Source organism: Hylobates moloch, unplaced genomic scaffold (genome assembly GCF_009828535.3).
Source record: "Hylobates moloch isolate HMO894 unplaced genomic scaffold, HMol_V3 SCAFFOLD_10, whole genome shotgun sequence".
Classification (NCBI taxonomy): Eukaryota; Metazoa; Chordata; class Mammalia; order Primates; family Hylobatidae; genus Hylobates; species Hylobates moloch.
In genome coordinates, this window is record NW_026652285.1 from 23,387,053 (window position 1) to 23,412,976 (window position 25,924).

At 53.3% G+C, this 25,924-nt stretch overlaps 1 protein-coding gene across 6 annotated transcripts in view; it reads left to right on the top strand.

Moving 5' to 3' along the window:
* Positions 1-25,924, top strand: part of ERBB2 (erb-b2 receptor tyrosine kinase 2) — a 43,414-nt gene that overhangs the window by 9,598 nt on the left and 7,892 nt on the right. For 2 of the 6 annotated variants that reach the window (XM_032163487.2, XM_058445312.1), the window contains exons 1-16: positions 4,307-4,561; positions 11,509-11,660; positions 12,845-13,058; positions 13,841-13,975; positions 14,336-14,404; positions 14,609-14,724; positions 14,863-15,004; positions 16,463-16,582; positions 16,857-16,983; positions 20,119-20,192; positions 20,279-20,369; positions 20,582-20,781; positions 21,143-21,275; positions 21,358-21,448; positions 22,167-22,327; positions 24,666-24,713. In XM_032163487.2, coding sequence (XP_032019378.1) covers positions 4,489-4,561; positions 11,509-11,660; positions 12,845-13,058; positions 13,841-13,975; positions 14,336-14,404; positions 14,609-14,724; positions 14,863-15,004; positions 16,463-16,582; positions 16,857-16,983; positions 20,119-20,192; positions 20,279-20,369; positions 20,582-20,781; positions 21,143-21,275; positions 21,358-21,448; positions 22,167-22,327; positions 24,666-24,713 — 1,946 coding nt within the window. In that variant the 5' untranslated portion in view covers positions 4,307-4,488. Of the gene's footprint in view, positions 1-4,306; positions 4,562-11,508; positions 11,661-12,844; positions 13,059-13,840; positions 13,976-14,335; positions 14,405-14,608; positions 14,725-14,862; positions 15,005-16,462; positions 16,583-16,856; positions 16,984-20,118; positions 20,193-20,278; positions 20,370-20,581; positions 20,782-21,142; positions 21,276-21,357; positions 21,449-21,912; positions 22,015-22,166; positions 22,328-24,665; positions 24,714-25,924 lie in introns of those variants that run through there. The other 4 variants (XM_032163488.2, XM_058445310.1, XM_058445313.1 and 1 more) reach the window with 3 other exon arrangements.

The following is a 25,924-nucleotide window of genomic DNA, read 5'->3' on the forward strand; positions in this document are numbered from 1 at the left end:
GAGTCTCCTGTGCCCCCCAGTCTCCATGGCTGGTCAATGATTGACTGGCATTTCACAGGCCGCTGGCTGCAGCCCCAATCTGTTGACTTAGAGGTCACCCTCGGAAGCTAGAGCCCTGTCCTGCTTCTTCAGTGTCAGTGGTCACTCCACTGCCCACAGGCCGGGGTCTTGGGCAAAACACATGCATCTGCCCTGATCTGAGTTTGCTGCCCTCTGTCCCGCAGTCAGCCCCACTCTGTTCCCACTCCCTCTCCCCAGCCCCCTAGCTAGACCCCTCTCACCAGCACCCCCTTCCCTTCCCTGAGGGTCCCCCTCACTGTCTTTGTCCCTTAGACATCCTCTTTCCTGGGCTCTCCTGCCAGGCCCTGCTGGAGGGACAGTTAAGGAGGAAATCGAATCAGCAGCTCCCACCCCTGCCCCCCTTCCTCTCCTCTCATCAGACACCAGACAAGGTTTTTTCCTCTGGCTTCCCAGCTCTGAATGGGCTCATTCTCTTTCAGAGGCTCGGCCCGCTTGAGCCTCCTCCCCAGGGCGTGAGTTCTGACCCCAGCTCCTCCCCCCATCCCCACTCCAGCCCCCACTCCAGCTGGCTCCACCCTCTCTACCGCCCACTGGGACTGGGCATTGTCTGCCAGTCCGGGTTTCTTCCTGGGATCTGGGATGCAGAGAGGATGGGTTTGCCTGGGCCGGGGGTGGAGAGTGAAGGGGGGAAGGCAGGATCTTTGTAGAGGGAGGGACCTGCAGTTACCCAGACTTCTTTCCTCTGTCTCCCCTCTTGGTGCCCTTGACTGGGGCTCTTGAGGGTAATGGGTGAAGCCAAAGCCGCCATGGCTCAGTTCCCAGCTCTGCTCTGTGACCTTGGGAAAGTTCCTTTAGCTCGTGGAATCTCAAGGCTCAAGGTTCCTCTTCTGCAAAATGGGGAACGATAACACCTGCCTCCTCTGGAGCCTTGGGGACTCAGTGTTCTGAGGAATGTGGCTCTAGGTCAGTGGCACAGAATAGGGTCCAATGAAGCATGGGGTCCACAGTAGCTTTTCTGACTGGACTAACTTTTCGGGACACAACAGGAGGGCAGGGGTGGGGCCTGGGGAGAAAGGACACCTCTAACCCTGATCCTAACATCCCGATGGCCTCTAAGGCCGCCTGCGCACTCGTCCAGGTGCAAGCCCTCCAAGGTGTGACAAACCAGTGACTCCTGGAGCCAGGTCAGCCCAACCTCTTCCCGCAGGGCTGTAAGCTGCAGGACTGAGAGGCACGTTGACCAGGTCCTAGGCTGGATGATGGGGTGAGAGTAAGGGGTCAGTTTTGATACATGCTCAACTTTTCTCTCTAGCCCTAAGACATCCTGGGCAAATTGCTTACCTCAGTTCCCCTGATCCTCACCTTAACCCTAACACCAGCCCAAGAGAAAAGAGGGATATTGATGGCCATCCAGAAGGGCTGCTGTGTTCCATACACAGCAATCTTTCTCGAATGTTTGTGACAACGGTCCAAGGAATAAGTCAATTTTACATCATCACTCCGGACACCTGTACAAAACTCCACCTTATCCTTACTATATGAATGTGCTAGGGGTTTTTTTGTTTTTGTTTTTGTTTTTGTTTTTTTGAGACAGAGTTTCACTCTTGTTGCCCAGGCTGGAGTACAATGGCGTGATCTTGGCTCACCGCAACCTCCACTTCCCAGGTTCAAGCAATTCGCCTGCTTCAGCCTTCCCGAGTAGCTGGGATTACAGGCATGTGCCACCATGCCCAGCTAATTTTGTGTTTTTAGTAGAGACAGGGTTTCTCTATGTTGGTCAAGCTGGTCCCGAACTCCCGACCTCAGGTGACCCACCTGCCTTGGCCTCCCAAAGTGCTGGGATTACAGGCATGAGCCACCGCACCCAGCCGTGCTAGGGTCTTTTTCTATTCCATTCTTTTCTCTCTCTCGCTGTCTTTCTTTCTTTCAGTGGAGTCTCACTCTGTCGCCCAGGCTGGAGTGCAGTGGCAAGATCTCGGCTCACTGCAACCTCCGCCCTCTGAGTTCAAGCGATTCTCCTGCCTCAGCCTCCTGAGTAGCTGGGATTACAGGTGTCTGCCACCACACCTGGCTAATTTTTGTATTTTTAGTAGAGATGGGGTTTTGCCACATTGGCCAGGCTGGTCTCGAACTCCTGACCTCGTGATCTGCCCGCCTCTGCCTCCCAAGGTACTGTAATTACAGGCATGAGCCACCATACTCGGCCAACTTTGTATGACTTTCTTAAAGAGAGTTTCCCAAATTATATAAGCTTCAGGCCCCACAAAACCTGGATCTGCCCCAGTATAACTAAATCTGGGACCATTTATTGAGCAATTATTATGTGCCAAGAATTGCCCTGAGTGCTTCCAGAGCATTATCTCCTTTAACCCCGGCATAGTATGTCAGATGCTGTTTTACAGATGAGCCAACTGAGACCAGAGATGCTCAGTCACTTGCCCAAGGTCACATGACTGATATGGAATAGATTCAAGATTTTTTTTTTTTTTTTTTGACACGGAGTCTCACTCTGTCGCCCAGGCTGGAGTGCAGAGGCGCGATCTCGGCTCACTGCAAGCTCTGCCTCCCAGGTTCACGCCATTCTTCTGCCTCAGCCTCCTGAGTAGCCGGGACTACAGGCACCCGCCACCATGCCTGGCTAATTTTTTGTATTTTTAGTAGAGACAGGGTTTCACCGTGTTAGCCAGGATGGTCTCAATCTCCTGACCTTGTGATCCGCCTGCCTCAGCCTCCCAAAGTCCTGGGATTACAGGCGTTGAGCCACCGCACCTGGCCAGATTCAAGATTTGAACCCAGGTCCTCTTGGTCCCAGCGGCCCCTGTTTCTCAACCCCCTAGGATGGCATAGCAACCTGTCCCACAAGAGGTGCCTGCTTTAAGTGTGCTCAGCACATGGAAGCAAGTTTAGAAATGCGAGTATATACCTGTAAAGAGGTGTGGGGGATGGGGGGGAGGGAAGAGAGAAAGAGATGCTAGTGTCCTTCATTCTCCAGTCCCTGATAGGTGCCTTTGATCCCTTCTTGACCAGTATAGCTGCGTTCTTGGCTGGGGCATTCCAACTAGAACTGCCAGATTTAGCACACAAAAATAAGAAGGCCCAGTTAAATTTGAATTTCAGATAAACAATGAATAATTTGTTAGTATAAATATGTCCCATGCAATATCTTGTTAAAAAAAAAAAAAAAAAAAAGTCTTCCTTCCATCCCCACCCCTACCACTAGGCCTAAGGAATAGGGTCAGGGGCTCCAAATAGAATGTGGTTGGGAAGTGGAATTAAGCAGGCTAATAGAAGGCAAGGGACAAAGAAGAAACCTTGAATGCATTGGGTGCTGGGTGCCTCCTTAAATAAGCAAGAAGGATGGACGCACTTTGAAGGATTGAGATAGAAGTCCTTTCGGGCTGGGTGCAGTTGCTCATGGTTGTAATTCCAGCACTTTGGGAGGCTGAGGTGGGAGGATCACCTGAGGTTGGGAGTTCAAGAGCAGCCTGACCAACGTGGAGAAACCCTGTCTCTACTAAAAATACAAAAAATTAGCTGGTCGTGGTGGCACATGCCTGTACTCCCAGCTGCTCGGGAGGCTGAGGCAGGAGAATCACTTGAACCAGGGAGGCAGAGGTTGTGGTGAGCAGAGATCGCTCCATTGCTCTCCAGCCTGGGCAACAAGAGCAAAAGTTCGTCTCAAAAACAAACAAAAAAAATCCTTTCGATGTGACTGTCTCCTCCCAAATTTGTAGAACCTCTTAAGATCATGCTTTTCAGATACTTCAAAGATTCCAGAAGATATGCCCGGGGGTGCTGGAAGCCACAAGGCAAACACAGCACATCCCCTTCCTTGACTATCAATTTTACTAGAGGATGTGGTGGGAAAACCATGATTTGATATTAAAACAAGTAGGCTTGGGATGGAATAGGATGCAAGCTCTCCAGGAAAGTTTAAGATAAAATCTGAGACTTAAAAGGGTGTTAAGAGTGGCAGCCTAGGGAATTTATCCCGGACTCCGAGGGAGAGGGCAGAATCACTAGCCTCTGCGTTTAGGGATTCTCCGAGGAAAAGTGTGAGAACGGCTGCAGGCAACCCAGGCGTCCCGGCGCTGGGAGGGACGCACCCAGGCCTGCGCGAAGAGAGGGAGAAAGTGAAGCTGGGAGTTGCCACTCCCAGACTTGTTGGAATGCAGTTGGAGGGGGCGAGCTGGGAGCGCGCTTGCTCCCAATCACAGGAGGAGGAGGAGGTGGAGGAGGAGGGCTGCTTGAGGAAGTATAAGAATGAAGTTGTGGAGCTGAGATTCCCCTCCATTGGGACCGGAGAAACCAGGGGAGACCCCCGGGCAGCCGCTCGCCCCTTCCCACGGGGCCCTTTCCGGCGCCGCGCGCCCGGCCCCCACCCCTCGCCGCACCCCGCGCCCCGCGCCCCGCGCCCTCCCAGCCGGGTCCAGCCGGAGCCATGGGGCCGGAGCCGCAGTGAGCACCATGGAGCTGGCGGCCTTGTGCGGCTGGGGGCTCCTCCTCGCCCTCTTGCCCCCCGGAGCCGCGAGCACCCAAGGTGGGTCTGGTGTGGGGAGGGGACGGAGCAGCGGAGGGACCCTGTCCTCTGGATGCCCCGCCGAGGTCCCGCGGCCGGCGGGGCCGGAGGGGCCCGGACGAGCTCTCCCATCCCGAAGTTGTGGACAGTCCAGACGCTCAGGGCAGCCGGGCCCTCGGGCCGGAGAGGGCAGTTACACGGCAGCGGCTCGAGATGGCTCATCCAAGAGACTGGCGCTTTCCAGGCTCCGAGGGGCTCCGGGAACTTGTCAAACAAGTTCTCTGAAATTGTTCAGAAAGTTTTCCCGCAAAGGGTGTATTGCGTAGAGCGCGCGCGCGCCTTTCCCCCCTTCTTGAGCCCCCTCAAGCTTTCTCAAAGCCTTTCCAGTTGGCAGCCTCCGCCTCCGGACTGGCCTGGGCTGGATTCCTTGGGGGGGTCCTCTGCCCTGCCCCTCCTCCAGCCCCTCCCCGCTCCCCTTCAGACGATTTTGGTTTGGTTGCTCCTTCTGGCGGGATCGGGTGTGTGTATGTGTGGTGGGGTGGAGGGTGGCATAGCAACCTGTCCCAACCAGAGCCGGGGAGGAAAGGGTGGCCCGGAGGGTGGCCTCTTGCTGGGGTCTGGATTGGGGGCGGGGAGACGTTTGCTTTGAGCAGATTATTGGGGCCAGCTTAGGGACTGTGTTTTGTGACTTTTGGAGCGCGTGGACCATGGAGGGGTGGGGGTGAGTTTCTTAGGGTGTAAAGTGGGAGAATTCCCAGGGAAGGAAGCTAAGAAATAGGCCAAATGGGGGCCTAAGGAGGGCTGCGTTGTTCTGCTGCCTTTTCCTTGGTGCGTGCGTGGGGAAGGGTGAGTAGGGGCAGTGTGTATCCTGACCCATCTGTCCACCTGTGTGCATTAATCATAAAAGCTAACATACAGCCTGGGCCAGGTATACTCTGCCAGGAACTGTTTGTGGTGTTTTGCACGCATTCTCCTTTAATCCTAGAACACCCCTATAGTGGAAGTTCTGCCAGCATTCTGGACTCAAAGACGTTGAGTAGCAGCTAGTAAGTGGTGGGGTCAAGATGGGACCCCAGGCAGTGCTACCCCCAACCATGCATTCGAAATCGCTATATGAATGAGTGCACCTGGAGCAATGAAGGACGCCGCTCCCTGAGTCACTGGGCTGCAGGGGAGACAAAATGAAAGTGTTCTGGGAGTCGTGGGTGGTCTCCATAGGTCAGGGGGTCTGGGGAGGGGGTGGGGCCCTCGGTGAGTGAGTGCGTGGCCATGTTATCTCTGCATGTCTATGCCAGGGTGTTCCTCAGTTGTATGGTCTTTGTGTTTGTGTGTCTGGGCTTTGTGTTGCCAAACAGCAGTCTCTCTGCTGACTTGGGGACACAGGCTGAACTCTGTCCTCTGCAGGAACTCCCTCAAGGTGCTGGGCCAGATCTGCCATAAACAGAGGGAGGTAGCCTTCTATGGCCACGCCTTCTTGCTGAGGAAGAAAGTTCCTCTCTTCCAGGGAGTACATCCTTGCCCTCCCTGTTTCCCAGGCGGGCATCTTCACCTCTCATCTTCTGATGAGAAGGGTGAGCCATACTGAGCTGTCAGGCTGAGCTGCTGCCCTTCCTCACCTTGGGCTGGGAGTTGATCAGCGAATGGCAGTTGCTGCAGAGCTGGATTTGAGGGCTGGGTTCTCTGGATGGGGCCTCCTCATGTCCTCACCCCTCAACCTGCACTATTGATTGTGTTGTGCAGGAGTTGGTTAAAAAGTCGTTGCACAGCCTGGGCAACAAGGCAAAACTCTGTCTGTACAACAAATACAAAAATTAGTTGGATGTGGTGACACGTGCCTGTAGTCCCAGCTACTCTGGAAGCTGAGGCAGGAGGATCACCTGAGCCCAGGAAGTTGAGGCTGCAGTGAGCTGTGATCGCAAATGCTCTCCAGCCTGGGTGACAGCGTGAGACCCCGTTTCAGAAAAAAAGTGTACCACCCAGCTGCCTCCAGCACCCAGATTTTACTCAAGGGCTGAGGGCTGGGGCAGGAATGTGGGGGAAGGGGAGGCCTAGGAGGAGCCCCAGAGGGGTCAGGATTTTGCTGAGATCCTTTCTTAGAGGTATGAGTTTTACAAATTGCAGCAAATGCATCCTTTTAATCTTGCAGAACTCCTTCATATTTTAATTCCAGTATGATTCTTCCAACAGCCTCCTCTCTTTACTATACTTGGGGAAAGTACTCATTTTATTTGTCAAGAAAAAACAATTGAAAAGATAGGGATCAAATGTAAAAAGAAAAAATACGTGGCATTCCAAAGTCAAACACAAAGCATGTTTAATTTTCTCGTGGTTTGGGATTACCCATATTCCTGCTGTATGAACCTGTCTTGTCTTAACTTTTAAGAAATGTATGGTGTACTTCCTGTATGCTAGGTTTTTATCCAGGGTTTCATTTAATCTCTGCGACAGTCTCATCCTGCACAGATGAGAAAATGGAAGTTCAGAGAAATGAAGCAACTTATCCAAGGCTCCCAGCTACCCAGTAATGTCCAGGGCATTTTTGGACTCTAATGAGGAGGCATTAAGAGGTGGTTAGAGTCTTACTCCAGCCAACAATAATGGGTTGAACAAAGCCTTAGGGGCAGGCAGGTGGCCAGATGGGAGGAGAAGCTCTCCTCTTGTTCAGGCGAATGACCTTTCCATCCACTTCTCTAGGCTGTAGAAAGTGGGGCTGAGCTGGGGGGCCCTGAGGTCCCCTCCTGACTTCAGAGTCCTCTCCCTTCCTGTCCAGCCAATTCCTGTCTTCCTTTTGGGCCCTGCCAGCATGACAGGGGGCTGCGGGCAAGAGGGGACAGAGGCCACGTTGACACAGGGCTGTGGGCGAGAGAGAGAGACAGCTGAAGTGTCAGCGTGAGGGGCCAGTATGGGGTTGCGGCTGGGAGGGCTGGGATGGGGCCCGGGGTAGTTGTCCCTGTCCTTGGGCGATGGAATGATCTGGAAAGAGATTCCCTTCCCTGCCCTCCACCTGTGAGAAGCCCCTGTAGAGTGGCACCTCCATCTTATGTTTGGCCACCCATCCTCCCCCTGGGAAGAGAGCCGAGGTGGGGTAAGGGATGTGTACTCTTTCAAGGAGTGGGAGAATTATTCTAGCGAATGTTTGTGTTGTCCAAGTTCTGTTTACAAAGCCTCATGATGTTTACAGAGCCTCGTGATGTTTACAGGTGGCTGCGCAATTCATTACCTCATTTAACTCTCATATACCACTTCTGAGGGAGTAAGAGCTGTTACAGCCAAGTTTAGGTCAGTAAATATTCACCGAGTTGCAGGTACTGCGGGGCATAGAGATGAATTCGATTTAGCTTCTGCCCTGGAGGTCTGGGAACTTGCTCAAGATCACTCAGTGAGTAGCCGAGCTAGGGTTCTCATCTGAAGACCCTGGGCCCAGGCCCTGGTCTGATGTCAGGCCTGATACACCAGGTGTTTGTGGTCGGGGAATCCAAGTGTCACTGGAATGGGCTGTGACATTATGGGTCTAGAAGAGCTGAACTTTGGGGACACAGGTCATTTTACCGTAGTATTCATGGAAACCAAGGGAAGTGTTGGCTTTTCTTCCGTGAGCAAGAGGAGCAGCTGGGGCTGCAAGCTGGTGGGGAGGAGAGAACCCACCTGAGAGAAACCTCAGGACTGGGGTCAAGTCCTGACCGCCAGAGTCCAGAGAGACATGAAGGACTGTGACCAGCTCTGAGCAGAGAGATGGATACCATGACCTCAGCTGGTCCCTTTTTTTCGGAGACTCTTTTTTTTTTTTTTTTTTTGAGACGGAGTCTTGCTCTGTCGCCCAGGCTGGAGTGCAGTGGCGCAGTCTCGGCTCACTGCAAGCTCCGCCTCCCGGGTTCACGCCATTCTCCTGCCTCAGCCTCTCCGAGTAGCTGGGACTACAGGCGCCCGCCACTACGCCCGGCTAATTTTTTTGTATTTTTAGTAGAGACGGGGTTTCACCGTGGTCTCGATCTCCTGACCTCGTGATCCGCCCGCCTCGGCCTCCCAAAGTGCTGGGATTACAAGCGTGAGCCACCGCGCCCGGCCATTCGGAGACTCTTGATTGGACTTCATTCATCCACTCATTCATTCATTCACTCAGCAGATGCTTTTCCAGCGCTCCCTGTGGCTGGTCCTGCCTCATACTGTCTTTGCTCTGGAGAATTGGAGGTTGGGGTTCCTGAGGGGCAGGGTCCTGGAGACAAGGACACTCCTGGGTAGAATTAGGACCTACCCCCCAGGAAATTAACGGGGACCGGGTGCCGTGGCTCACGCCTGTAATCCCAGCACTTTGGGAGGCCAAGACAGATGGATCACAAGGTCAGCAGTTCAAGACCAGCCTGGCCAACATGGTGAAACCCGTCTCAACTAAAAATACAAAAATTAGCCAGGTGTGGTGTCAGGCGCCTGTAATCCCAGCTACTGAGGAGGCTGAGGCAGGAGAATTGCTTGAACCTGGGAGGCAGAGGTTGCAGTGAGCCGAGATTGAGCCACTGCACTCCAGCCTGGCGACAGGGCGAGACTCCGTCTCAAAAAAAGAAAATCAGTGGGACAGGGCAGATATGGGGACAATGGTAAGGAGATGGGAGAGTGGGAGGGAGGTGTCAGGAAGGCCTTCTTGACTTCATGTAGGCTGGTGGGGGTGTTAGCCAGCAAGCCTCCAGTTCCCTGGGAACCGTTCTCAGGGTACCAATTTTACCACCTGTCTGCAAACACTTCAAGATTCTTAATCAGACTCAAATTGGCCACAAATCAGGTAAACAAACTCGCTAGTGGGGTGGGGCTACCACCCGTTCTGACCCTCCAGCCCAACCCAGCCCAGCCACCCTGCCCTCCCTAGAGCCTGTGGTGTTTATCGGTGGCATCGGGAGAATTAGTGTGTATTTATGTTGGCGTGGGGTGTGGAGTGGATTTGTGTGTGTGCAGTTAGGCCTAGTGGAAGGAAGGTGGGATCTGAGGGCAGGCCGGCCTGAGTTCCAGTCCTGCCTGTTGCTCACAAGCTTTATGATGCGAGAGCTAACCCCTGCCAGCCTCAGTTGTCTTCTTTGCAAGATGGAGGTTGCAGCCCCAGTCTCTGGAGCGTGTTATGCAGATCCACCCAGAGTGCCTGCCAGGCACACAGTAGGTGCTCAGCTCAGTTACTATGGCAGCCCCCACTCCCCATTGTTGTTGTTTTCCTATTGCCTGGCGGCCACAGCTGGTATCCCTTGAAAAGGGCTACAGGGGGTGGAGTCAGCCCCTGCCCCAGCCCTGTGGGGACCCTGGGCTTGGGCCAGGGCCTGGGGTCTGAGCCTGCAGACAGCTGTGTCTATAAAGCAGCTGAAGGGCTGAGGCCGGGGGAGGTCCTGGCAGCAGGGCGTTATTTTGGGCCTGGCCTGCCACCCCCAGCTCCTGTTGCTCTTGGGAGTCTGTTGGGGGGAGGAAGCGTGGGGAAGAGGAGGGGGTGCAAGTGGGTGAGGCATGGAGTGGGGAGGCCTCCCTCAGGGACATGGACCCTTGAGTTCTATTTCTGTTCCTCCCTCCTGTTCCTCCCTCTTTGTCCGTATCTGCCTAGAGAGGTGGGAATAGAGGCCACTCTGGGTATCACTAGGAGACCACCAGTTTGTGGCCACTGGCCACTGGCCCGGGCAGGGAACCTGGGGGCTCGCCCTACCAGCCTCTCCCAGCTCTCTGAACGCAGGGGGTACCTCGTATTACCCCCTAGGATTTGACCTTAGGCTCCAAGTTGCTGGGAGAGAAGTGCCCCTGGTGTCAGAGCCCAAGCTGGCCCTTGTGCTGTCCCTGAATCTGCATGTAGCCTGTGGGAGGCGGAGCAGTGACCGGCAGGAATTCTGGGCAGCTCAGGCACCTGTGGGCCTGAGGGTGCCCTCTGCCCCCACCCTTCTGATCTCCAGGGCAAGACACGCCAGGTGATTCATCTCACCAGTGCAGAAAAACAAGTTCAACTGGGCACTTTCATCTCCCCCTGCCAGCAGGCCCGGTGTGAGCTGCTACCCCGGAGCCCCTCACCAAGGGTGCTTTACCCCCTCTAGTATTCGTGGCCTTAGTGGGCATTTCTGGTCTCAGGGATACCAGGCTGGGGTCCAGGTGGGCCAGGTGTGGCAGTTCAGCCCCATGCCCCATGGCTGATGGCTGGCGCTGGGCAGGTATGCAGGGCTGACGTAGTGCCTTTGTGGCAGCAGTTTCGTGGCACAGATTCTGCCAGCTGGTTCTGGAGTCTTGCCCTGAGGAGGTGGCCAGGGTGAAGGTGCCAGCGCAGGAACCTTTGGCGCATGCTTCACCCTGGCCTGGGATCTGCAGTCTGGGTCCAGATGCCCACAACTGGAGTCTGACACTCCTTTTCTCTTCATGGGGGACTCCCAGAGGTCTCTGCAATGACCAGGGCCCTGGTTGCCCCATGCCCCAGATGCAACTCCAGCTGACCCTCCTTCCCCACTCTCTGGGTGGCATTACGGGGGTGTGGATCCCTTGCCAGGAGGTTAGCACGTGGGTGTGCTGGAATGGCATAGGGAGAATGCACCGAGTTTGTTTGCTTGGGAGAGGGGCAGGGGGTATCCAGAAGATTCATGATTCGTCATCGCCGCTCTTGGGGGATTTTTACCCCTTTGCCCTGAGTTGTGCCTTTGGGACAAAGGAAGCCTTTCTTTGCCAGCCAACACCCTGTACTGGCGGGCGAGCTCCCCAGGGCTGGCACGCTGGGGCAGCCTCTGAATGCACAGGGTGGGCCTAGTCAGAAGAAGCCTTTCCCCTGAAATCCCTCTACTTCCCAAGCACACAAGCTTTCTCCTGCTGTTACACCTGCAGTGTGCAAGGGATATGGGTGGAGGGGTCCTTCAGTCAGGCTTCTGCCTATCTGAGGTGGCATGACTCGGAGTGAATTTGGATGGGGTGGCCAGGTCCGAGAAGGTCCCCCGCCAGTGTCCTCTGACCCATCTGCTCCCTCCTGCCAGTGTGCACCGGCACAGACATGAAGCTGCGGCTCCCTGCCAGTCCCGAGACCCACCTGGACATGCTCCGCCACCTCTACCAGGGCTGCCAGGTGGTGCAGGGAAACCTGGAACTCACCTACCTGCCCACCAATGCCAGCCTCTCCTTCCTGCAGGTGAGGCCCGTGGGCAACCCAGCCAGGCCCTGCCTCTAGCTGGGCTGAGCCCTCTGTTTACAGGTGGGTGGCAGAAGAAGGTGCCCTGCCCTTCTGTTTCCTCTCTTGTTGTGGTTTCTCAACCAGGAAGTCCTTTCTAACGTCTAACCCCCATTCATTTTACTGCAGAATCAGTTGACTCTCTCTATAACGTGGCTGGCCAAGGTCATCTCTGGATGGGATGCATCTGTGTTTCCGCTAAATCTTGTGCTCTCTTGCCAGCATGATCATGTCCCCTGTCCACCTGCCCCAGCCACTATCCCTGTCCCACCTACAGCAGCAGAAAGGGCTGGTGAGAAAGGTGGATTACAGGCCCAGTTCTGCCACTGACGAGCCCTATGAATGTGGCCTATACCCCCTTGGCTTCACTGGGTCTCAGTTTCCCTATCTGTATGTTGGGAGCAATTGTGAAGCTCAAAAGAGAAATGTCTGTGAAAAGGTTATGAACAGGAGAGAGAATGGAAACCAAGCTGCTAGATCATGTCCACGGACCCTGGAGTGGGGCCACATGCTTGGTTTGTCAAATTGCAGACGCCGGCTGGGCGCGATGGCTCATGCATATAATCCCAGCACTTTGGGAGGCCGAGGCGGACAGATCACCTGACGTTGGGAGTTTGAGACCAGCCTGACCAACATGGAGAAACCCTGTTTCTACTAAAAATACAAAATTAGCTGGGCATGGTGGCACATGCCTATAATCCCAGCTACTTGGGAAGGCCGAGGCAGGAGAATCGCTTGAACCTGGGAGATGGAGGTCGCGGTGAGCCTAGATTGTGCCATTGTACTCCAGCCTGGGCAACACGAGTGAAACTCCGTCTCAAAAAAAAAAAAAAAAAATTGCAGACGCCATCCCATCCAGGCCTTTGCTTTCACTGATGAAGAAACTGAGATACAGAGAGGGCAGGGCACCTGTTCAGAGTTTATAAAGTGCCCCCCCACCATTATCTTTCTTGATCATATAAGAATCTGGTGAGGCAAGGTGGGGCGTGATCTTTATCTCCATTTTATCGTTTTATTTAAGCAGGAACAGGACTGCTCAGTGGCTGGGGGCCTTGCCCAAGATCTCCAAGTACTGGGGGAACCCCAGGGAGGCCCGGGGGGTGGCAGTGTTCCTGTTTCAGCCCCACCCTGCTTCTCCCTCCCAGGATATCCAGGAGGTACAGGGCTACGTGCTCATCGCTCACAACCAAGTGAGGCAGGTCCCACTGCAGAGGCTGCGGATTGTGCGAGGCACCCAGCTCTTTGAGGACAACTATGCCCTGGCTGTGCTAGACAATGGAGACCCGCTGAACAATACCACCCTTGTCACAGTGGCCTCCCCAGGAGGCCTGCGGGAGCTGCAGCTTCGAAGCCTCACAGGTGGCCTTCACCGTCATTGAAACCTTCTCTTGGTTATTCAGAGCTGACCAGGGCCACTGCTAACCAGGGGGAGGCTTTGTGTGCATTAGAAATGGTGTCCTTCTGGGCAGACGCAGGCAGAGCCCAGGAAGACGCCCTCAGAAGACTGGAAAAAGATTCCCCTTCTTCCTAGGAAGTTGCAGCTTGCGTCAGCACACATAATTCAATCATGAGAATGCAGGCTGGGTTTTTGCCCCCACTTGGCTGAGTGAAGTGCACAGTGAACAACCTGTGTAACTATTTGCTGGCCCTGGAGCTGACTCTGCCCCAGAGTCTGGGTGCCAGGTGCTTTGCCCGCATGGCCCATTTCAGTCACGCTGCAGTCCTGTCAGGAAAGAATCAGTGTTATTCTCATTCTACATATGAGAAAACTGAGGCTTGCAGATATAAGGGCCAAAAGTTACACAGCTAGTGAGTGATGGGGCTGAGTTTCAGACTCCACAGTCCCTTAACCACCAAGCAGCATGCCCAGAGTAGAGGTGAGAGGGAAGGAGAAAGCTGCGGTCCACGTGAGCATCTGGACCTAGCATGGACAACTCACTCCTCCCTGGCTCTCGTTTTGTTCTTGTTGCGGGTGTGGTGGTGGTGGGGCTCAAAGACGGTGAAGATATCTTTCTCTCCTCCCTGGGGAATCTGGGGGTTGTTTAAAAGGCCTGCTCTTCTTTTAGAAGGCAGGAGGGCCCCAAGGGAAGCAGAAAGTGACAGAAGGGGAAACGGTCCTCTGATCATTGCTCACCCCACAGAGATCTTGAAAGGAGGGGTCTTGATCCAGCGGAACCCCCAGCTCTGCTACCAGGACACGATTTTGTGGAAGGACATCTTCCACAAGAACAACCAGCTGGCTCTCACACTGATAGACACCAACCGCTCTCGGGCCTGTAAGCCATGCCCCTCCCTGCTGCCTCTTCTCTCAGACAGCCTGACCCCAGCCCCAAACTCCCGACTTACAACCCAGTGCCTGCCCGCCACAGCCCCAGCTGCCTACACCACCCATTTCCTCCCTCTCCATCCCTCCTGCCATCTCTCTGTGCCTCTTCATCTCTGGGGTTCTCTGTCCTGTCTCCCTCTGCTTATAGGTTGTGCCTCTGGTTTGGGGGCCTCTCAGCCTGTCTGGGTCCCTCCCTTGCTGTGCAGTTGGCCTCGTGGCCTCTGCTGCTGTTTGTGCCTCTCTCCGTTATTAACCCGTCCTCTCGCTGTTAGACATCTCTCTCACTGCCTGTCTCTGATTCTGTCCTCAGGTCACCCCTGTTCTCCGGTGTGTAAGGGCTCCCGCTGCTGGGGGGAGAGTTCTGAGGATTGTCAGAGCCGTGAGTCTCAGGGAGGCCTGGAGTCAGGGAAGGGGAGGGCTGGGGCCTGGTGGAATGCAGGTGTCATACAGGTGACATGGGAGGGGTGGGATAACAGGCTTGGGATGTCTTCCCTGGGGCAGGTAGTCTCCCTAGAAGGTGATGCTGATGAGGGTCTGGTGCCCAGGGCACCACTCAGCCCTCATCCTGCCCTTTGCCCAACAGTGACGCGCACTGTCTGTGCCGGTGGCTGTGCCCGCTGCAAGGGGCCACTGCCCACTGACTGCTGCCATGAGCAGTGTGCTGCCGGCTGCACGGGCCCCAAGCACTCTGATTGCCTGGTATGTGCCTCTGCTTTGTGCCCAATGTGCCCTATCCCCCAGGATGCAAGGGGTGGGCACCCTGCCCAGTACTGCCCTATTGCCCCTGGCACACCAGGGCAAAACAGCGCAGTGGAAACCAGCCACCTGTCCCCCTAGGCCTGCCTCCACTTCAACCACAGTGGCATCTGTGAGCTGCACTGCCCAGCCCTGGTCACCTACAACACAGACACCTTTGAGTCCATGCCCAATCCCGAGGGCCGGTATACATTCGGCGCCAGCTGTGTGACTGCCTGTCCCTGTGAGTGCCAGGGAGAAACACAGTTTTCATCGTTTTGGCGGGGAGGTTTTTTTCTGTAAATGGGAGCATATGGGGAGCACTGTCTGCATCTTGCTTTGAGAGCTGGTCATGACAGTTCCTGCCCAACTGCCTTGTTCTTTGAACAGCTGTGGAGCAGGTGGCAGTAAGGAGAGGCAGCTAAGAGCCCAGACTTGGGAGCCAGATTGCCTGGGTTTGAAACCCAGCTCTATCAGTTAGTAGGCACGTGACCCTCTTGCTGTGCCTCAGTTTCCTTATCAGTCAAATGGGGGCAAGAATAGTCCCAACCTCATAAGATGGTTATAACATTTGAAAGAGTTAATATTTATAAAGCTCTTAGAACAGTGCCTGGTATGTACTAAGTGCTCCTAAATGTTAGCTTTTATTCTATAGTCTGGCGAGGTCAGTTTTACCTTTCGTTTTGTTTTTAAGACTGAGTTTAGCTCTATCGCAGTGGCGAGATCTCAGCTCACTGCAACCTCTGCCTCCCAGGTTCATGCTATTCTTGTGTCTCAGCCTCCTGAGTAGCTGGGATTACAGGCGCCCACCACCATGCCTGGCTAAATTTTGTATTTTTAGTAGAGACAGCGTTTCACCACATTGGCCAGGCTGGTCTCAAACTCCTGACTTCAGGCGATCCACCTGCCTCTGCCTCCGAAAGTGCTGGGATTACAGGCGTGAGCCACTGCACACGGACTTTTTTTTTTTTTTTTTTTTTTTTTTTGGCAGAGTCTCACTCTGTTGCCCAGGCTGGAGTGCAGTGGTGCAATCTTGGCTCACTGCAACCTCTGCCTTCCGCATTCAAGCAATTCTTGTGCCTCAGACTCTTGAGTAGCTGGGACTACAGGCTTGCACCACCATGGCTGGGTAATTTTTGTATTTTTAGTAGAGATGGAGTTTCACTATGTTGGCCAAGCTGGTCTCCAACTCCTGACCTCAAGTGATCCACCCGCCTTGGTCTCCCAAAGTGCTGGGATTACAGGTGTGAGCCATCGTGCCCAGCCTAGCTCAGTTTTATTTAACAGATCACCTATTTACTGATGGGCATTTATGGACTGGGCTCACACCTGGGGAACCTCTTTCCTCCTCTCACAGGAACAGGAGTGGGCCTTCAGATCCTGGCTGACTGTGTTAGGGAGAGGACAAAATGTAGAGCCAGACCATTTGGGTTCAAATCCTCGCTCCTCCACTCACTAGCACAATGACCTTGAATAATTTACAGAACTCTCTGCTTTGGTCTCCCTTTTTGCAAAATGGGAATCTCACAGTGCTGATCCCATCTGGTTGTTGTGAGGAGTAAATGGATGTCAGGTGCTGATGTGTGGTAGGGCATTTAAGTATTGGTTGATATTATTCTTCTTGTGCCTGGCCACGGTAATGCTGCTCATGGTGGTGCACGAAGGGCCAGAGTATGTGGCTACATGTTCCTGATCTCCTTAGACAACTACCTTTCTACGGACGTGGGATCCTGCACCCTCGTTTGCCCCCTGCACAACCAAGAGGTGACAGCAGAGGACGGAACACAGCGGTGTGAGAAGTGCAGCAAGCCCTGTGCCCGAGGTACCCACTCACTGCCCCTGAGGCCAGCTGCCGTTCCTGTCCCTCTGCTCATGCAGCCTGGCCCAGCCCACCCTGTCCCATCCTTCCTCAGACCCTCTTGGGACCCAGTCTCTGCCTTCTACTGTCTACCCCTGGCCCCCCTCAGCCCTACAAGTGTCCCTATATCCCCTGTCAGTGTGGGGAGGGGCCTGGACCTTGATGCCCATGCGGCTGTTGACCTGTCCCAGTGTGAAGGCTGAGACGGCCCCTTGCCCACCCACCCCCACCCCCTCAGTGTGCTATGGTCTGGGCATGGAGCACTTGCGAGAGGTGAGGGCAGTCACCAGTGCCAATATCCAGGAGTTTGCTGGCTGCAAGAAGATCTTTGGGAGCCTGGCATTTCTGCCGGAGAGCTTTGATGGGTAAGAGTGGGCACGATGGCCTGAGACAGTGTCAGGGCAGGCAGAGTCCTGAGGATCCAGATGTGGCAGCATCTCTTGGGGATGGCAGGAGACAGAAGTGGGGGGGCCAAGAATGCAAAGAAAGCAGATGGGAGACCAGAGGGAACAGGGCCTTTGGGGTGGGGGTGGTTATTTTTGTAAATGACATGCTATCCATGAACAAGGACTTGTATGGAGGTCAGACCATATAGATAAAGTAAAATTCCCCTTGAGTTCATAGCAGCTTTATTCAAAATATCCCCAAATTGGAAATAACTCAAATGTGCATCACTAGGTGAAGGAATAACCAAGTGGCAGTGTATCCATTTGGTGAAGTTCTACTTAGCAACCAAAGGAAACGAACTACCGATACATCATGAATGAATCTCAGAAACATTACATTGAGCAAAAGAAGCCAGAGACAAGATTCCATACTGTCTGATCCCCTTTATGTGAGGCTGTGAACAGAAAAAAACACTCTGTAGTGGGAGAGATCAGAACGGTGGTTGCCCTAGGGTGGGGGGCCTCAAAAGGGAGGGACACAAGGACATTTCTGGGGTAATAGAAATGTTCTGTATATTGATTGGGGTAGTGGATACATGAGTGAATCCATTTGTCAAAACTCATTAAACTGTATGCTAAGAGTCTGTACATTTTATTTATTTTATTTTTGTTTTATTTCATTTTATTTTTTGAGATGGAGTCTCGCTCTGTCAGCAGGCTGGAGTGCAGTGGTACAATCTCGGCTCACTGCAACCTCCGCCTCCTGGGTTCAAGCAATTCTCCTGCCTCAGTCTCCTGAGTAGCTGGGACTACAGGTGTGTGCCACCATGCCCAGCTGATTTTTTTTTTTTTTTTTTTGAGATGGAGTCTTGCTCTGTCACCCAGGCTGGAGTGCAGTGGCGCGATCTTGGCTCACTGCAAACTCCGCCTCCCATGTTCATGCCATTCTCCTGCCTCAGCCTCCTGAGTAGCTGGGACTACAGGCACCCGCTACCATGGCCAGCTAATTTTTTTTGTATTTTTAGTAGAGACAGGGTTTCTCCATGTTAGCCAGGATGGTCTGGATCTCCTGACCTCGTGATCCGCCCGCCTCGGCCTCCCAAAGTGCTGGGATTACAGGCGTGAGCCATCGCACCTGGCCGCCCAGCTAATTTTTGTATTTTTAATAGAGACAGGGTTTCACCATGTTGGCAAGGATGGTCTCGATCTCTTGACGTCGTGATCCGCCTGCCTCAGCCTCCCAAAGTGCTGGGATTACAGGCGTGAGCCACCACGCCCGGTGCATTTTATTGTATATAAGTTATACTTCAATAAAAAATGAAATGGGGCCAGGCAAGATGGCTCATCCTGTAATCCCAGCACTTTGGGAGGCCGAGGCAGGCAGATCACTTGAGGTCAGGAGTTCAAGACCAGCCTGGCCAACATGGTGAAACCCCATCTCTACTAAAAATATAAAAAATTAGCCAGGCTTGGTGGCATGCACCTGTAGTCCCAGCTACTTGGGAGGCTGAGACAGGAGAATCGCATAAACTCGGGAGGTGGAGGTTGCAGTGAGCTGAGATTCGCCACAGCACTCCAGCCTGGGGTGACAGAGTGAGACCCTGTCTCAAAAAAAAAAAAGGGTCAGGTGCGGTGGTGCTCCTATAATCCCAGCACTTTGGGAGGCTGAAGCAGGAAGATTGCTTGAGCCCAGGAGTTCAAGACCAGCGTAGGCAATATAGTGAGATCCCATCTCTACAAAAAACACAAAAAATTAGCCGGGCATGGTGGTACGCACCTGTAGTCTCAGCTACTAGGGAGACTGAGGTGGGAGAATCACCTGAGCCTGGGAGGTGGAGGTTGCAGTGGGTTGAGATCATGCCACTGTACTCCAGCCTGGGTGACAGAATGAGACCCTGTCTCAGAAAAAAAAAAAAGAATTCCCTTTCACACTTCCTTTACCTCCACTCCCCTTTCCAGAGGGGACCATGGTTAACAGTGTGTGTGTTCACCTAGACCGTTTATGCATCTGTCCACACACACACAGTGAAGTGTGATTTTCATCGTTTTGGTGGGGAGGTTGGTTTCTGTAAATGGGAACATATGGGGAGCACTGTCTGCACCTAGCTTTGAGAGCTGGTCATGACAGTTCCTGTCGAACTGCCTCATTCTTTCAATAGCTGCAGAGCAGGTGGTGGCAAGGAGAGGCAGCTAAGAGCCCGGACTTGGGAGCCAGACTGCCTGGGTTTGAAACCCGGCTCTACCACTTACTAGGCATGTGACCCTTGTGCTGTGCCTTAGTTTCTTCACCTGTAAAGTGGGGGCAAGAACAGTCCCAACCTCATAAGATGGTTGTACCACCATGCCTGGCCAGATGATATAAAGTTTGAATGAGTTAATATTTGTGAAGCTCTTAGAACAGTGCCTGGCAGATACTAAGTGCTCCTAAATGTTGGTTTTTATTATGTGGCTGGGTGGCTCAGGGTTTTATTTAACAGCTCCCCTATTTATTAATAGACATTTAGATCATGTTCCATTTTCAATCTTACAAAGAGTTCCACCTTGTATGTGGCTCTGGGAACATGGGCCAGTGTCTCCCTAGGCCACATGCCTAGAAATAAGCGTTCCTCTTTTTTTTGAGACGGAGTCTCACTCTGTCACCAGGCTGGTGTGCAGTAGTGTGATCTCGGCTCACTGCAACCTCTGCCTTCCGGGTTCAAGTGATTCTCCTGCCTCAGCCTCTCGAGTAACTGGGACTATAGGTGCGCGGCACCACACCCAGCTAATTTTTGTATTTGTAGTAGAGATGGGGTTTCACCATGTTGGCCAGGATGGTCTCCATCTCCTGACCTCGTGATCCGTCCGCCTCGGCTTCCCAAAGTGCTGGGATTACAGGCGTGAGCCACTGCGCCCGGGCAGAAATAAGATTTCTAGATCAAAGGATATAAATACTGTTTTGATAGATGTTGCCAAACTAAGGCCTGGGCTTTGAAGCCCAGGATGGGAACAGCTGGGCTCGATGGGCAAAGGGTTTGAGTGAAGGCATTCGTGGTGGGGAGTGGCTGGCATGGCCAGTGCTGGGAGTGATGTCCACCGTGTTCCTGGCTCTGCTGACTCCTCTCCTGATCCCTCCAGGGACCCAGCCTCCAACACCGCCCCGCTCCAGCCAGAGCAGCTCCAAGTGTTTGAGACTCTGGAAGAGATCACAGGTGGGCTCTGTCTCTGCATCCTGCTCTGCAGGGGCTGGGAGTCCTTGTCCTGTCCCCACTCCCTGAATCTCACCCTCTGCCTGCAGGTTACTTATACATCTCAGCATGGCCAGACAGCCTGTCTGACCTCAGCGTCTTCCAGAACCTGCAAGTAATCCGGGGACGAATTCTGCACAAGTGAGCACTAAGAGGGGGCTTGATGGGGAGGAGTCCCAGAGAGGAGTCCCTGTGGGAAGCTTTGGGCCTGAGGGAGTACTCCTGTTCCCCTGGGACACAGCAGTAACCTTTCCATGAAAGTCTGCAGAGTGTGCTGGGGATGGAGGAAGATGAGACTAGCCTTTGCTGACCGGGAAGGGGTCCGTGGTAAGGTGCCCACCTTTCTCCCATAGTGGCGCCTACTCGCTGACCCTGCAAGGGCTGGGCATCAGCTGGCTGGGGCTGCGCTCGCTGCGGGAACTGGGCAGTGGACTGGCCCTCATCCACCATAACACCCGCCTCTGCTTCGTGCACACGGTGCCCTGGGACCAGCTCTTCCGGAACCCGCACCAAGCCCTGCTCCACACTGCCAACCGGCCAGAGGACGAGTGTGGTAAGACAGGGAGCCCAGTGTGTGCGCTCCCCATCTGCCAGCACACAGCAGTGCCCACAGGGCCCTGGCAGCAGCGTTCTTGGACTTGTGCAGACTGCCCGTCCCTGTGCACCCTTCTTGACTCAGCACAGCTCTGGCTGGCTTGGCCTCTTGGCATGGCTTCTGTAGCTGGGTCCTACCTGCCTTGGCATCCTTCCCTCCCCCTCTGTTTCTGAAATCTCAGAACTCTTCCTCTCCCTACATCAGCCCCACCTGTCCCCACCCCTCCAGCCCAGAGCCATGCCCACAGCCAGTTCCCTGGTTCACTTGGACCTGGGGCCTCCCCTAAAAGTCCCCTGCGGTCCCTTCCTCCTCACTGCAGTGGGCGAGGGCCTGGCCTGCCACCAGCTGTGCGCCCGAGGGCACTGCTGGGGTCCAGGGCCCACCCAGTGTGTCAACTGCAGCCAGTTCCTTCGGGGCCAGGAGTGCGTGGAGGAATGCCGAGTACTGCAGGGGTATGAGGGGCGGAGGAGAGGGGTGGCTGGAGGGGTGCATGGGGCTCCTCTCAGACCCCCTCACCACTGTCCCTTCTCTCAGGCTTCCCAGGGAGTATGTGAATGCCAGGCACTGTTTGCCATGCCACCCCGAGTGTCAGCCCCAGAATGGCTCAGTGACCTGTTTTGGACCGGTGAGCTGCTGGCGGGCTCAGAGCTGGGTGGAGGGGTCAGCGAGGGGGATTGCCAGGGACCTGGCAGGATGGCGAGATGCGGTAGGGTGTGCTGCTGTCTGGTAAAATATCCCCGGAGAGGGCTCAGCACTCAGACCTGAACAGCAGCAGAGTGGCAGGAAAGGGGCCCCGGGGACCCTGGGGCCCGGGAACCCTATGAAAAGGTTCTAAGGAGGTCTGTGTTTGTGGCTGTGACTGTGGCTGTGCTAGGGTGGTTAGCCCTGTGGGCTCAGGCGTCAGACTACCTGGATTCAGACCCAGGTCCTGCTTCCAGCCTTGGTTTTTTATTCCTAAAATGGGTATTGTAATAACAGCTACCTTGCTGGGGTGTGGCAAGAATGAAATTAAACAGGGCTTGGCACAGTGAAGCACGGGAAAGGCTTTCTACAGAGCAGTGACTGTTGTTACTCGCTGTTACACCTTAGGTAATGCGTTTTCCTCTCTGGGTGCCTCCCATTCTCTGGCTCAAGTCCCCTCCCAGGATTAAGCTTGGAGGAGGGCCCCGAGGGAGGGTCCACAGAGACTGGGTGAAGAGCAAGGGTGTTTGTCCCAGGAGCATGGTGAAAATTGCTGCTGGGTGGCCTTGGGAAGCACAAAGGGGACCCAACTAAGGGCCTGATCCTACTGCCCTGGGGGTGTCAGTGCCAGCCCCCCACAAACCTTTTCTGCCCCCCCCCAGGAGGCTGACCAGTGTGTGGCCTGTGCCCACTATAAGGACCCTCCCTTCTGCGTGGCCCGCTGCCCCAGCGGTGTGAAACCTGACCTCTCCTACATGCCCATCTGGAAGTTTCCAGATGAGGAGGGCACATGCCAGCCTTGCCCCATCAACTGCACCCACTCGTGAGTCCAAGGGTCTTTTCTGCAGAAAGGAGGACTTTCCTTTCAGGGGTCTTTCTGGGGCTCTTACTATAAAAGGGGACCAACTCTCCCTTTATCATATCTTGTTTCTGATGACAAAAATAACACATTGTTAAAATTGTAAAATTAAAACATGAAATATAAATTAATGCCCTAGCAGTTCTATCCCCACTGTTAATAATTTGAAATATTTTTCCTCTAGTTATTTTTATCTGTGCACATTCTAATATGTATATATAAGTTAACATATATTAATATTCTCCAGTTATTTTTATCTGTGCACATTCTAACACACACACACACACACACACACACACACACACACACACACACGTATATATTTTTAGACGGAGTCTCACTCTGTCGCCCAGGCTGGAGTACAGTAGTACAATCTTGGCTCACTGCAGCCTCTGCCTCCTGGGTTTAAGCAATTCTCCTGCCTCCGCCTCCTGAGTAGCTGGGATTACAGGAACGTGCTACCTTGCCTGGCTAATTTTTGTATTTTTAGTAGATGGGATTTCACCATGTTGGCCAGGCTGGTCTCGAACCCCTGACTTCAGGTGATCTGCCAGCCTCGGCCTCCCAAAGTGTTGGGATTACAGCAGTGAGCCACCATTTCCAGTCATATATTTCTTTTTACCAAATAGAATCATAGATCATACATATTGTTTGCAAATGGCTTTTTCTCACTTTCCAGAACCTATTGAAATGTTTTTCCATGTTCTAACATGGTGATCTACCTTATTCTTTTAATTTTTCTTATTTAGTTGTCTTTACACATGAAACACATGAATACATCCTTGTGATAAACATTTTCAGTAACATAAAAGTATAAATGTTACAAAGCCAATGTGCCCTTTCACTTAACTCCCTGTCCACCCAGTCTCTCCTGTCTGCTGGGAGAACCACCGCATTGATTTGTGTGTTCATCCTTCCGGGCTCTTTTCTGCACACTTGTATAGACATACTACATTTATATTAGGTCGAGTCAAATAAGATTGCTGCTTGTGTAAACCAAAAATGGTCAAGAGCCTGGGCGTGGTGACTCACACCTGTAATCTCAGTACTTTGGGAGGCTGAGGCAGGCGGATCACTTGAGATCAGGAGTTCGAGACCAATCTGGCCAACATAGCGAGACCCTGTCTCTATTAAAAATACAAAAATTAGCCAGGTGTGGTGATGCTGTTCTGCACTTTGCTTTCCCCCCGACTTGAGGTATCCTTTCTTGTGAGTACAGACAGATCTACCATCTTTATTTTTTTTTAATTACTCAACCTGTAACATGAACGTAATTTCACTTTGTTTTTGAGGGATATTGAGCTTGTTTCCCTGTTTTTGCAGTTTATTGCAATTGAGCTCCATACACAAGTGAGCCCTCTTTTGTATGCCCCCTAGTGTCCACGTGTTAGCATTTTTAGAGTATACAGTGCTGGCAATGTTTATCACAAGGATGTATTCATGCATTTCAATTTAAAGACAACTAAATGAGAAAAATTAAAAGAATATGGATCCGGGCTGAGCACGGTGGCTCACGCCTGTAATCCCAGCACTTTGGGAGGCCGAGGAAGGCAGATCACCTGAGGTCAGGAGTTCAAGACCAGCCTGGCCAACATAGCAAAACCCCGTCTCTACTAAAAATACAAAAATTAGCCAGGCGTGGTGGTGGGTGCCTGTAATCCCAGCTATTTGAGAGGTTGATACAAGAGAATTGCTTGAACCTGGGCAGTGGAGGTTGTGGTGAGCCAAGATTGCACCAGTGCACTCCAACCTGGGCAACACGGCGAAACTCCGTCTCAGGAAAAAAAAGAAAAAAAAAAAAAGAATATGGGTCCAGATCCATATGGATCCTAGATCCAGATCACGGTGTTAGAACATGGAAAAACACTGCAAGATTCTGTTAAGTGAAAAAAGCATTTGCAAACAGTATATATGGTCTATATTCAGAGGAGGAACTGCTGGGCCATAGATAATATTTCATAGGTGTTGCCAAACCGTTCTCTGGAGAAGTGGTATCGGTTTACCCTGGGATTCTTCTATGGAGGGAATAGTTGAGCTCCTGGGCTTGCTCTTCTGGGTGCCCCTCCCTGCTTCCTACCCACCACAAGGAGCTGCAGGGGAGCGGGGCATGCCGGTTCCTTGGCTAGAGAAGGAGTCTCCTTGTGGGGTGGTAGAAGGAGCACTGATGGCCTTGAGCCCAGTTTCTGCCTTTGTCAAATGGGGATAATGACCCAGCCACACCCCTCCCAGGGTTGTTGTGAGGCTGGAACGGTGGTTCCCAAGAGGGTGGTTCCCAGAATTGATGAGACTCTTTCTCCTGCAGCTGTGTGGACCTGGATGACAAGGGCTGCCCCGCTGAGCAGAGAGCCAGGTTGGCCTGGACCCCAGGATGTACCCCTCATTGCCCTTCACTCCCCTACTGGATGCTGGGTGGTCACTGCTGTAGGGAGGGGACCCCCTGACATATGTCCCTTCTCACCCACTCTTCCACTGTGGAACCTGCTGTCATTTTCCACTTCAACAAGTGACAGAGGACCCGCTCAGATGCTGAGGGGAGGGGACTGCAAGGAAAGATGGCTAGGAAACCCAGTCCCTCCATACCCTGGAGTAACTTGATGCCTTGTGAGGGACACAGGCAAAGTTCAATTCCTTGGAAGTCAAGGGAGACTGAGAAGAGTGCAGCTGCAGCACTGAGGGAGTGATGAATTCTTAACTGGGGATGGTGGGAGGCTTCGAGTGGGAGGTGGCATTTGAGCTAGGCTTTGAGAGAGGAGCAGGTATTGCACTTGCATTTAGGTAGAAAGCATTGGGGTGCAAGGTGACACTGGACGGGGAAGCATCAGGAAATCCAGGGTGTCTTCAAAGTTCTGGTGTTGGGGGCTGTTGAGTAAGCACAGGAGTAAGGGGGTCAAGTTAGAGTCAGGGTGGGGTCCGACCTGGATGCCATGGGCCCTGATCCCCAAGCCACAGGGTGGGACTTGACCGTCTGGGCAGTGGGGACCTTTGGGAAGGACTTTGGGGAGAAAAACAGACTGGAGTCTGTCTTAGGCAATCATCTGTCCATGAAATGAGCATGCGTTACAGGCTTGGTATGTACCAGACCCTGTGCTAAGCAAGGGGGTGTGAAGAGGACAGGGTGACAAGAATATTGGATCAACACCCAGGAGCTCCATCTATCCCCGGATGCACTATCTTTTTTTTTATTTTTTTGAGACAGAGTCTCACTCTGCCTGCAGGCTGGAGTGCAGCGGTGCCATCTCGGTTCACTACAACCTCTGCCTTCTGGGTTCAAACGCTTCTTATGCCTCAGCCTCCCGAGTAGTTGGGATTACAGGCACATGCCACCATATCCAGCTAATTTTTGCATTCTTAGTAGAGACAGGGTTTCACTATGTTGGCCAGGAGGGTCTCAATCTCTTGACCTCAAGATCCACCCACCTCAGCCTCCCAAAGTGCTGGGATTACAGACATGAGCCACCGTGCCCAGCCAGATATGCTATCTTTTTATTGAGTGATTGAGACAGGGTCTTGCTCTGTTGTCCAGTCTTGAATGTGGTGGTGTAATCACAGGCTCACTGCAGC